This window comes from Anser brachyrhynchus (assembly GCF_964034855.1).
Source record: "Anser brachyrhynchus genome assembly, chromosome: 1".
NCBI lineage: Eukaryota > Metazoa > Chordata > Aves > Anseriformes > Anatidae > Anser > Anser brachyrhynchus.
The window spans coordinates 156,946,268-156,957,811 of NC_137694.1; the positions used below are offsets into that span (position 1 = coordinate 156,946,268).

The 11,544-nt window shown below is 36.7% G+C and overlaps 1 protein-coding gene across 3 annotated transcripts in view; it reads left to right on the forward strand.

The window, feature by feature from the left end:
- The window catches only part of UGGT2 (UDP-glucose glycoprotein glucosyltransferase 2), a 95,050-nt gene that overhangs the window by 75,707 nt on the left and 7,799 nt on the right, over positions 1-11,544 (forward strand). For all 3 annotated transcript variants that reach the window (XM_080605996.1, XM_080605998.1, XM_080605997.1), the window contains 8 exons: positions 920-1,002; positions 1,977-2,075; positions 3,962-4,046; positions 4,409-4,591; positions 5,839-5,999; positions 6,306-6,420; positions 8,089-8,205; positions 10,955-11,099. In XM_080605996.1, the coding sequence (XP_080462122.1) occupies positions 920-1,002; positions 1,977-2,075; positions 3,962-4,046; positions 4,409-4,591; positions 5,839-5,999; positions 6,306-6,420; positions 8,089-8,205; positions 10,955-11,099 (988 nt within the window). The remainder of the gene's footprint in view (positions 1-919; positions 1,003-1,976; positions 2,076-3,961; positions 4,047-4,408; positions 4,592-5,838; positions 6,000-6,305; positions 6,421-8,088; positions 8,206-10,954; positions 11,100-11,544) is intronic.

The following is an 11,544-nucleotide window of genomic DNA, read 5'->3' on the forward strand; positions in this document are numbered from 1 at the left end:
TTGGTATGTCCTGTCCTAATATCAGACACTGAGAAGCAGAGAGAACTATATAAACATAAATAGAAAGAAGTATTTAAAAATCATTTATTTCCAGAGTTTCTTCCCCAGTTCTCTAATTGAAAGTTTCCAGAACCTTAAGAAAACAAGTAACATTCTGGAGGGTGAGGAGACTGCCTTTAAACCACAGAGAAGGGGTAAAGGATGCCAGCTTGCTTTAAATAGGAAAAATATTTTATGTGAAAAGTGGTGCATTTTAGAACCACTTCAGCGATATCTAGTATAATGGCTTCAGCACCCTTAGTTAAAAGGAGACTTAGTGTGAAGAGAAGTCTGCAAGTGTTAATTTGACAGTGTAAACATGAGAAACTGCTATGGTTGTAACAATATATTCAAACACCTAGTTTTGGAAGGTATTTGGGTTTCAAAAAGTTATTTTTTAATCAAGGAGATTAAGGTCAGCAAACAAAATGAATTTGGTGTCTTATTTAGTAGCTGGGTGGGACAACAGAAATGGCTTAAGTTGTACAGGAGAGTGTTTCAGGCACAGATTTGTCATTTTCTCCTTGTGAAGGGATTACGAGAATCCCGGTTTCCCTTCAGTGCACGGTGCACCACCCTGCTACTCTTCTTCTGTCCGCTAATGTCTGTATCGCAAAATCACACCTTTATCTTCTGTCCGGGAGGAAAATGAGCTATGATACTTTGCTTCTTCTTATGATATGTTCTGTACATAGTTTAAAAGTATGAAATGACATTTTTACAGTCCAGTTTAACACAATTCAGTAACTATTTCACGGAAATGGGAATTGGTAAGATGTAAGTCCAGCTAACCAGTAGTTGTTTGATAGCACAATTGAAGTAGTAATTATTATCAAATAATTTCACAAATTACATAAATTCATTTATCGTACATGACTAGGTACAGAAAAAGCCTGATAAAGTGAATGAAGATCTCCTTACTGATGGAATAACAGAAAAAGGAAATTTGGAATCAGTTGCAAGGTAATAAATAAATTGTTTATATTTTAACTATTCCAGGACATGTTTATTATTCCTCATAATGTGTTTTTTTAGATGATAGTGATACAAATATCTGAAAAGACCTGATGTCTCCCCAGGGGATTTATAATATAAATAAAAGGGGGAAAAAGACAAGTTATGATGTCTTGTACATCTCATTATTTATTTCCTTTTTAATCCTTTCTTTCCATTTCTAGTTCCTGTTCATTTTCTCCATCAACATTATTATTATTTTGCTGTGGCAGGGAATCAATCTCAATATGTGTTACGTGTTACTCATCAGTATCAAACTGAACATCAAAAAGCAGGCTATGATGCTATTTCTCTGCTGCTAGACAAAATTTATGAAAGCCCATGAAGTCTATTTAAATATGTCAATGAAATACCTCTTTAAGTTTGACTTTTGTAAGTAATTGTAATAAACTTTTCTGCAGACCCTCACCCAATAAAGTTCTTAGCTGATCTTCCTATTGAGTCAAAGTTGTAGCTCAGGAGCATGAGCTCAAGTCCTGCAGTTTGTCTGCCAGCTTCTTCCAGTCTAGAAACTTGTCACAGATCCTTCCTCTTCAGTATGGAAAAAAAGTCAGAAACACTGTTCGGGACCGGGACCTGCAGTCTGTTTAGTCTATGAGAACTCAGCGCTAGTGGAAGGGTTGCCTTCTTCGGAGATGTCATACCGTGCAGTCATTGCTGCATCGCTGATGCCTTCCTGTTTGACTGAAAAAATTTGAGACTGCAGTTGTTCCGTCATTTGTCCTGAGTGGTTGTGAGGTGTACTTCCCAAAAGATTTTGGTATCATAGGGATGTGCAGAGGAAATAAAAACGTAAAGGTATTCAGTTACTGTAGGATGAGTATGTCTTTTGTGTATTTTCTGACTTGTGATTATTTACAATCTCAATGGTAATGTAGTAGTATTTTCTTCATGCTTATATAATAATTCAATTATTTTCTTAGTTTTTCAGAAGAAATTCCACCAGAAGAGAAGGAAAAGAAAAGTGATATTCTTAATATATTTTCAGTCGCTTCGGGCCATTTATATGAACGTTTTTTAAGGTAAGTAAAGGTTCAAATAAATTTAAGCAGCATAAAGAAACTGACTTTTCTAACAAGGTGGTGTGTTTTAGCCTAGCAGGCAGCTCAGCAACACACAGCCACTCACTCACACCCTCACCAGTGGGATGGGAGAGAGAATCAGAAAGGTAAAAGTGTGAGAACTGGTGGGTTGAAATAAAGACAGTTTAATAGGTAGAGCAAAAACTGCACATCCAAGCAAAGCGAAACAAGGAATCCGTTCATTACTTCCAATCAGCAGGCAGGTATTCAGCCACTTCCAGGAAAGCAGGGCTCATCATGCGTAACAATTACTTTGGAAGATGAACACCTTAATTCCAAATGTCCCCCCCCACCCCTTACTCCTCCTTTTTCCCAGATGTATTGCTGAGCATGATGCCACACGGTATGGGATGTCTCTTCGGGCAGTTTGGGCCAGCTGTCCTGGCTGTGTCCCCTCTCAGCTCCTGGCACCCCCAGCCTCCTCGCTGGCAGGGCTGCACGAGAGGCTGAAAAGTCCTTGGCTCTGTGTAAGCACTGCTCAGCAACAGCTAAAACATCAGCGTGTTATCACCACTATTTTCATCAAAAATTCAAAACACAGCACTATACCAGCTACTGTGAAGAAAATTAACTGCATCCCAGCTAATATCAGGACATAAGGCTTAAAGAAGGACCAATCTCATCTCTGAGAACAAAGTATAGATGTTCAAAAATATCACTGATCTTTGAAGAAAGAAAAATGTTCTCCGTGCCTTTCATGAGTGCATGTGCTAGGATGAAGGATGAGAAAAGGTGAAGTTCAGCCTCTCTTTCTGAAGACATAGCAGCAGTGACTTCATTGGAGTTGTATCTGTTTATGTGTAGTCCGAACTATGGCTTCTTCTGTGTCCATATGTGACTTCACTTCTATTTAATATCTCAGTGGACATGGATTATTCAATAAGCAATGATTGCTTTGAAAGAATTCTTAGTTTGGCCTAATCTGTTTACCACTATTTCTCTGTTACTTTTCTCATTTCCATGAGTGCTTGTTTACAGGTGTCCGATCTAGTGATTTTCATTTCCTGAATGGGAATTGCACAATTCTTTCATGCATATCTTTTTGGAAAGTAGTATTTTGTATGTATTAACTTTTATTTCTTAGTAGTCAGACAGAGTTTGAATGTCTGTGTTTCTTTCCCGCAAGCGTCAACAGCCTTCATAAAAGGAAAGACTTGTTTACTTTAAAGGAGAGAATTAATTTTTAAATATTTTGTATGCTTCTTTGCTGTAATCTAAGGTTTATTATTCCTTGATTTTTAAAGCAGACTTGACATGTTCACACGCTTCACAAGTTATTGCTTATCTGTCTGGTTACACCAAACAAATGTGACAAAAATTTCAAAGAATGGAACCCAAAATAAAGATTTCACTTTTTTCACATACCTGAACTTTTTTTTTTTTCTTTTTAGAGTTATCAATGGTTTTCTGAACAGGATCTTAGCTTGAACCATGCTTTCTCTTTCTCACTGGTTTTCTTTTCAGCAACCTATTAAACTCAAACAATATATTCTAAAATAAATAATCTCAGTAGCCTAGTTAACATTAGGGATTAATTGTTATTCTAATTTATTGTCAGGCTCCTCTTTCACAATAAAACTTGATAACAGATCCACTTTTGAAACTTTTTTCTAATGTTGCTTGTCCAGTATGGATCAAACACATCTATCTCCAAGTGGTCTTGAACATGTGCTTTTTAAAGCTTTTTATTAGTAATAGATATAAATTTCCACTTAAGCTGGGTTAAGAAAAGTTAAAATTAAAAAGTTTCAGCACCATTCAGGTGCAGTTGAAATATAATGACCTGTGTGTATTGGTTTGTTTATTATAGACTTATATTTCCACAGAATTATGATGCTTTCTGTTCTACGTCATACAAAAACACCAGTTAAATTCTGGTTTCTGAAAAACTATCTCTCCCCAACGTTTAAGGTAGGAGAAACATCTTTCTTTTAATAGCTTTTCTTTAAAATTTTAAATACCTATAAAAATTGTTACAATTGAGAAATTATATAATTAAAATTTAAATTTTATCATTGGAAATGACCTCAAGTGTAAGTTACTTCTTTTCTGGAACCCAAAACCCAGTGATAGATTACAGTTCATTATCTTCTGATATCTATGAGCCTGAAATAAATGCTTTTTATATTTGTAGAGCTAAAGATACTTCTAGAATTAAAGAAACATTTAAAAATAATAATTTATGTGATCAGTAAGGTCAACAGAGCTACAACTGTGTCAAGTCTTTGTGTGTCACATATATGTGCAACTTACAGCTTTGGATCTTCTTCTAGGATGTTATTCCTCACATGGCTAAAAAGTACGGATTCAAGTACGAATTAGTACAGTATAAATGGCCCCGCTGGCTTTATCAGCAGACAGAAAAGCAACGAATTATCTGGGGCTACAAAATCCTTTTTTTGGATGTTCTTTTCCCGTTGGCTGTAGATAAAGTAATATTTGTTGATGCTGACCAGGTAAGAAAAAATAAAACTGTATAAACGTATGAGGAATTTGTTTTGGTTTAAATTGATCCAATTTCATTCCCTGTGGCCATCCTATCCAAATGTTGGTCTCATAGGACTGTTGCAGTTGTACAAGCAGAACCGGTAGTGTTGCAGAACATGAAACAAAACAAAGTCACTTGTCTTTAGTCATGTAGAAACTAAGAGTCTCATCGTTGTGAGTTCCTGTAAATTCCCTCTAATGTCCGTGGAGAGGCAAAGGCACCTGGAGAGATAGGTGTGATCTTAAAGGTGCGTTTCACTAAAGGCATATTGGAATGATTCAGTCCCTGGGCTGACTGTGAGAGGACTTCTCCACTGACTGTGGAAAGGGTCTGAGGTGATTACTTCAGACTGTTTGACCGACAGATTAATTTTTGAGATGAATTCTCTCTCTTTTGTTCTTGATTTTGTATTCAGTCTTTCACTCAGAAATGAGTATCTTATAATTTAGTGAAAGGTAACATGCTTCAATATCAGACAGGATATTGAAGAGTCTGTCACATGGTTATTAAAAATCTCAGAAAAATATTATGCATTTTGGTACTTTTCCAGAGCTTGAGATAAATTAAATTTAGATGTAGCAATGCAGACTGCAGCTTTCTGCAATTTCATCTGTATACTGTATTTTTATTGGTTTTCTGTCCTAACTACTGTAAGGATTTCTCTGTACTCTAAAGCAGAAAAAATTTTTTACCACAGATAAATTAGATTGGTGGGGTTTGATGAAAGAGTGGTCAATTAGTAAAGAAAGAACATTTGTAAAATCGACTTGTAACCTATTTTTAAAAGTACATTGCTGTGAGGTACAAAGATTTTAAAATGATGCCTTAATTTTTGAGTGTCCAAGTTAATGTAACAGATAAGAATATTTTTTTAGAAGGGAGATGTTCAGTAGATTTTCAAAGTTATACTAGTGTATTAATGGAGTTTAATAGTGGGCAATCAGAACAGAGGCCCATAAATTAAAAATAATTTGTTTTATTTAATTTACTTTTTAAATGTATTCCATAGATGGCCACAGAATACACATATATTTTTTCTTGAACAAGAATTAAGTGAATATAATTCCAATGGAATACTTTATTTACACTGTATTGTTGTAGTCTCAGTTTTATTAAAAAATAAACTTTGGTCAGTTTGCTGCCATAACTACCCTCATATGCACACGTTAAAAACACTATTAAGTAATAAAATTAAATGTTTTTATTCTTATTTAGATTGTGAGAAGTGACCTGAAAGAACTCAGAGATCTAGATCTAAAGGGAGCTCCTTATGGATACACGCCATTCTGTGACAGCCGTAAAGAAATGGATGGGTACCGTTTCTGGAAATCAGGGTACTGGGCATCGCATCTTGGGAAAAGGAAATACCATATTAGGTAGGAGAACTTCTACATATTTTTGTGCAGTTTGCAGAAATGATTAAAATCTAGGCCTTGGTAGTAACCAATGAGGTGTTCACAAGCAGTTGCCTTACAGTCATTCTCAGCAAGAGATGAATTCGTCTAAATTCAGATGATATATTGATTTCACTTTTTTTTTTTTTAATTGTAAATTCAGCTATTTACTTAAAATAATATCCTTTTAGCATCTGAATAGTTTTTGCTTTCTTGTTACTTTTTAAATTAATGTTATCAAAACCAACATGAAACTGCAAGTCTTGATTCATATTTTTATCTTTGTAGTGCCTTGTATGTTGTGGATCTTAAGAAGTTCAGAAAGATTGCAGCAGGAGATAGGCTTCGGGGCCAGTACCAAGCTCTTAGTCAAGATCCAAACAGTCTGTCAAATCTAGATCAGGTACATTTAGGTTTAAGCAATTAAGTTTTTCTTTATCTTTCTCAGTATGCATGGAATAACTTTTTATCTCAATGCATGTTATATAATTCTGAAACTATTTGCCTTTTTTGCTGTTGCAGAACATTTTTAGGTGTGCATGTGAGCACAGTTCAGAAAATGGGACGAAGTGATTATTACTTTAAATAATGGTTTAATATGAAGAAAAGGAAGAAAAAAAATAGCAGTGGGAACAAGTATATTGCACTGCTGGCCTTTATCTGTACTTGTTCTATGTACACTTGTGTGTTTTCTTAATTATAATATTCTATTCTGATAATGGTAATTATAGTCTTACCTAGCATTTTTTTTATTGTTATTTTTCCATTAATGTTACTTTAATTTACTTAATCTAAGTGCTAATGCACTCCTGTAGTTGCTGGGTCACCCTGAGTTGACCAGGGTCTTCATTTATATAACTCCAGCAATTTTTAAAGCTAGGTAAGATAAATAAGTGTGCAAATCACAAGCGTGTAAGTACACGGTAGTCTCTCTCCTTTCTACTCCATTTAACAATTCTGTAAATTCGCAACTTTGAAAGTTACTCTGTTAACTTAGGAATCATGATTTCATTTTAAAAGTCAGAGGCACAACAGAAAAACAACCTCTTTTCTCTTGAAATTGAGATAATGATAAAACATTTATTTGATCTTCCTAACATTCATTGAATTGAAGTTTTTCAAAAAAGGAAACATTTAAATTAATGTTTAAATGTCTTGACATGGCATACTTCTATTTTAGTAGTCAGCTAGTTTTTTCATACTAATGTCTATATTTGAATTAAATTACATGCTTTTTATAACACAGCTGTATGTACTATTTTATTCTGTCACATTTAGCAATGTGTATTGGCAAATAAGACATGACTAATGCTTACTTGAGTACTGACGTTTATTTTTTAAATGTTATGTAGGGGTTGTGCATGCGAAGGAGCTTATGAATGGATCTACCAATTACACTTGGTATTTTTAACCATTGTCAAAGTACCCGTACTATATGACTGCCTGGGATTCTTCTCTTTTGTAAATGCTATTGGCTACATTCAGCAAAATATTGGTTCAGTGCTTTCATTTTTATGAGAGTATTTGAATATATAATAAAGGTGAAAAAAATAAAATTTTAAGTCAAGTAAGATAGCAGTTTAATAGCTTTTCCTTTTCACACTTAAGTTTCTGTAATCTATCTTCCTAAAAGAAGGCTGACTTTAGAGTAGTGTCATAATCCTGGATTATGTGCTTTTGAGCATGTTTTGCAAATCAGAGGAATGGAAGTATGGTTAAGAGGCTTTAATAACTGTATCCAGTCTAATTCTGCTAGGAGTATTTAGCATATGGCATGTGGTATCTGAACTGAAAGTACCAGATAGCAGTATTAGTTATGTCAAACTAAGGAAGGACAGATACAAATACAAGAAAAAAGTACCTGAGAAGTAAGAGGTGGAATTGGCTAACAAAATTAGTATTATGAAATTTTGAATCTACTTGAAAAAGAGTCGGATGAGCACATAGGAGGACACATAAGAACAACTTGCAGAAGTGGTATCAGACAAAAGATATTCTGTGGAATCTCTTTTGAGTAATTGTAGTTACCTCAAAACTCAATGCTAATTTATGGTTTTACAAACTTGCACAGGATCTTCCCAATAATATGATTCATCAAGTAGCTATTAAGTCTCTCCCTCAAGAATGGCTTTGGTGTGAAACCTGGTGTGATGATGAGTCCAAGAAAAAGGCTAAAACAATAGACTTGGTAAGTTGATTTTGAGTTAAATTAGTTTTATAAATTAAAAAAATGTATATTACAATTTATGTGGCTTTTGATATTGTGGTGGTTTTACTCGGGTGGGTGGCCGAGCTCCACCACAACCGCTCTCTCACTCCCCCTCCTCAAAGAGGAACGGGGAGAAAATACGATGAAAAGGGCTCAAGGGTTGAGATAAGGATGAGGAGATCGTGCAGTAATTATCGTGACGGGCAAAACAGACTCAGCATAGGGAGACAGTAAGATTTATTGCCTGTTACTAACAAGCTAGAGAAGTGAGAAACAAAGGAAAGAAACCCAAAGCACCTTCCCCCACATCCACCCTCTTCCACCTCCTCCCCCCGAGCGGCGCAGGGGAACGAGGGAATGGGGGTTATGGTCAGTATATAGCGCTTCTTCGCCGCCGCTCCTTCTCAGCCACTCTCGTCCCCTGTGCTGTGGGGTCCCTCCCACGGGATGCAGTCCTTGCTGAACTGATCCGGCGTGGGCTGCCCACAGGCAGCAGCTCTTCAAGAGCTGCTCCAGATATGGGTCCGTACCACGGGGTCCATCCCTCAGGAGCAAACTGCTCCAGCCTGGATCCCCCAAGGGCAGCAGCTCCTGCCAGGTCACCTGCTCCTGCGTGGTCTCCTCTCCACGGGCTACAGGTCCGGCCCGGAATCTGCTCTGGCAGGGGTCTTCCACAGGCCGCAGCCTCCGTCGGTGCAGGTCCACCTGCTCCACCGTGGTCTCCTCCACGGGCTGCAGGGTGGAACCCTGCTCCACCGTGGTACTCCATGGGCTGCAGGGGGACAGCCTGCTTCACCATGGTCCTCACCACAGGCCGCAGGGGACTTCTGCTCCGGCGCCTGGAGCACCTCTCCCCCTCCTTCTTCACTGACCTTGGCGCCTGCAAGGCTGTTCCTCACCCCTCTCACTCTCCCAGCTGCTGTGTGGCACAGCGTTTTTTTTCCCTGTCTTAAATATGCTCTCACAGAGGCGCAAACAACATCACTTACTGGCTCAGCTCTGGTCAGCAGTGGGGCCCTTACCAAACATGGGGCAGCTTCTAGATCCTTCTCACAGAAGCCACCCCTATGGCCCCCTGCTACCAAAACCTTGCCACGTAAACCCACTGCAGATATATGCGTATGTGATATCATGGAGCCAGCCTTGTTGGAAGGTACTGGAACATTAGTTCCCTTTTGATAAATGCCTGAATACATACAACTTTTTTTCGTTCCTCCAAGGCTTCTCCTGCATGCTCTGTACCAAATTTGCTTATGATGAAGCTGAAAACTACTGAAAATTAAGTGCTGCCATCATAACTGGATAGGATCAGGGTTTTTCACTCCTGTACACATATTTTCCTTTTTTTTTTTTTTTTTCCTTCATTTTCAGCCAGGTTAGTAGGACTATCATGAAGTACTGCTAATAAGTCTTTGAGTTTTGTGTGCTGCTGCCCCTGCTGAACCTGCTGTGGAGAGGAGTAATATTATTATGACTCTTTTCCTCTGTCCATTTCACCACTATAAATGAAGACAGAGCATAGCTTAAAAAGAACAAAGCTGGGGAGACTTAGCTGCATTTAGAAAGAAGAAAATGTCTGTCTTTGGGAATTGAAACAGAGAGAGAAAAAGTTCTGGTCTGGCATTATTACCGCATCCAACTTTCCCTGCTTTTCTTGACAACCCCCACTCAGTGGGAGTGAAACTTCAGAGCCATAATTCTGAAGAAAAATAGACAATTGGAATCTGGTGCAAATATTCAGTATGTAAATAGTTTTGTGTCTTTACAGTTAAAATAAGCTTTTTTGTGTGTGCTAAACATGGGTACTGTCTATTCTAGAAAGTAAAAGATTGAAATTTAAGTTACTAGACTGTCTTTCAATCCCCAGTATCATGTGTCACTTTTTATTATGATTTATATTTTTATTATTTTATGAAAGTAACCATTTTATTTGCTAGATAACACTAGAGGAAGCATCACAAACGTAATAGAAAACATGATATCAGTTTTAATTTCAATGTGCTAATGTATACCTTGTATTTCCCCACGTAACTTTGTCTAAATATTAGTAGTCTTGTGGTAGCTAAGTCTCTGCTATCCATATGGTCAGGAATACACAGAAAAAAAATGAATTATTTACAATAAAATGTTTTAAACTATTTAAACTGGGTTTATTTACAGTTTGTTTTCTGTGTTTTTTTTAGTGATTATCAAGGTAACTGACCTTGCACATTTTGTCCTTCAAAGAACTCATAAATGCTAACAAGATTATTGTTAGGTGTGACATAAATGAGAGCAAAGAAATATGTTTGAGACTTCAGATATTTCTGTGGGCTGCTGAGAGGTGGCTCTTTATATGAAATATCAGAATCTTAGCCAGATATTTAAACTGAAATTGTGACAAGAAAATAAGGTAAATAGCAGTTCTCTGCAAAATAGTAAGATTTTTTTTGCATAAATGACTTTTTCTTATACTTCATTAAATTCATATCAAGTTTCGTGATTTGCTGCAATGTAGTTTTTGTCTGAAGTTAAACTTATTTTTCACTTTGAAGTAAATTGTAGACCATTTTGAAACATTCAGATTATTGTATTAGTCAACATATGAATACATCGCTAGTTTTTAGCAATAATGTGTGTTCTACTGTTTATCTTCAGTGACACTGAGGAGCTGATCACTTACAGTTCCTTGGAGAGGCGCTGTTTTCACATTGGCTTTCTTTACACCTAGTATGTTTTAAACTTTCAGTGTAACAATCCCCAAACCAAAGAACCCAAACTAAAGGCTGCTGCCCGGATTGTTCCTGAATGGGTTGAATATGACACTGAAATACGGAAGTTAATAGAGCAAATTGAAAAAGAGAAGAAAAACCAAACATCGTATTTTCAAAAAGGTAACTTACATGCATATTCATCTGTTAATTCTGTAAAATAATTTATTTGAAATGAAGGTTGGGATCAGTAGGCACATACATTGTATCAGTGTAGTTTTCCCTTCAAGAAATTTTGCATTGAGACTCATTTTGCAGTGAGACTCACCCCACCTATGCTCCCCTCCTTTCAGATTTTACGCATCCTCTCCACAAATTTCCATGTTACTGTCTCATTGTCCAGTACATTTCTCTGTCTTCAGACTGTAGTTTACAGGTTTCCCTGCCAGTATCAGTCTCCAGTCTTGAGTCGGAGAACAAAAGCCCTTTTTTAGTATAAAGAATTCTTAGTGGTTTTTATTCTCTGTGAAAGCTTATGGTCAGCTTTTAGCAAGGCTCTAAAAATGAAGTTCATGTTGTTGAATTGACTCTTTAGCAGTAAATAGACAATAAAGAGCTTTCTCCATGT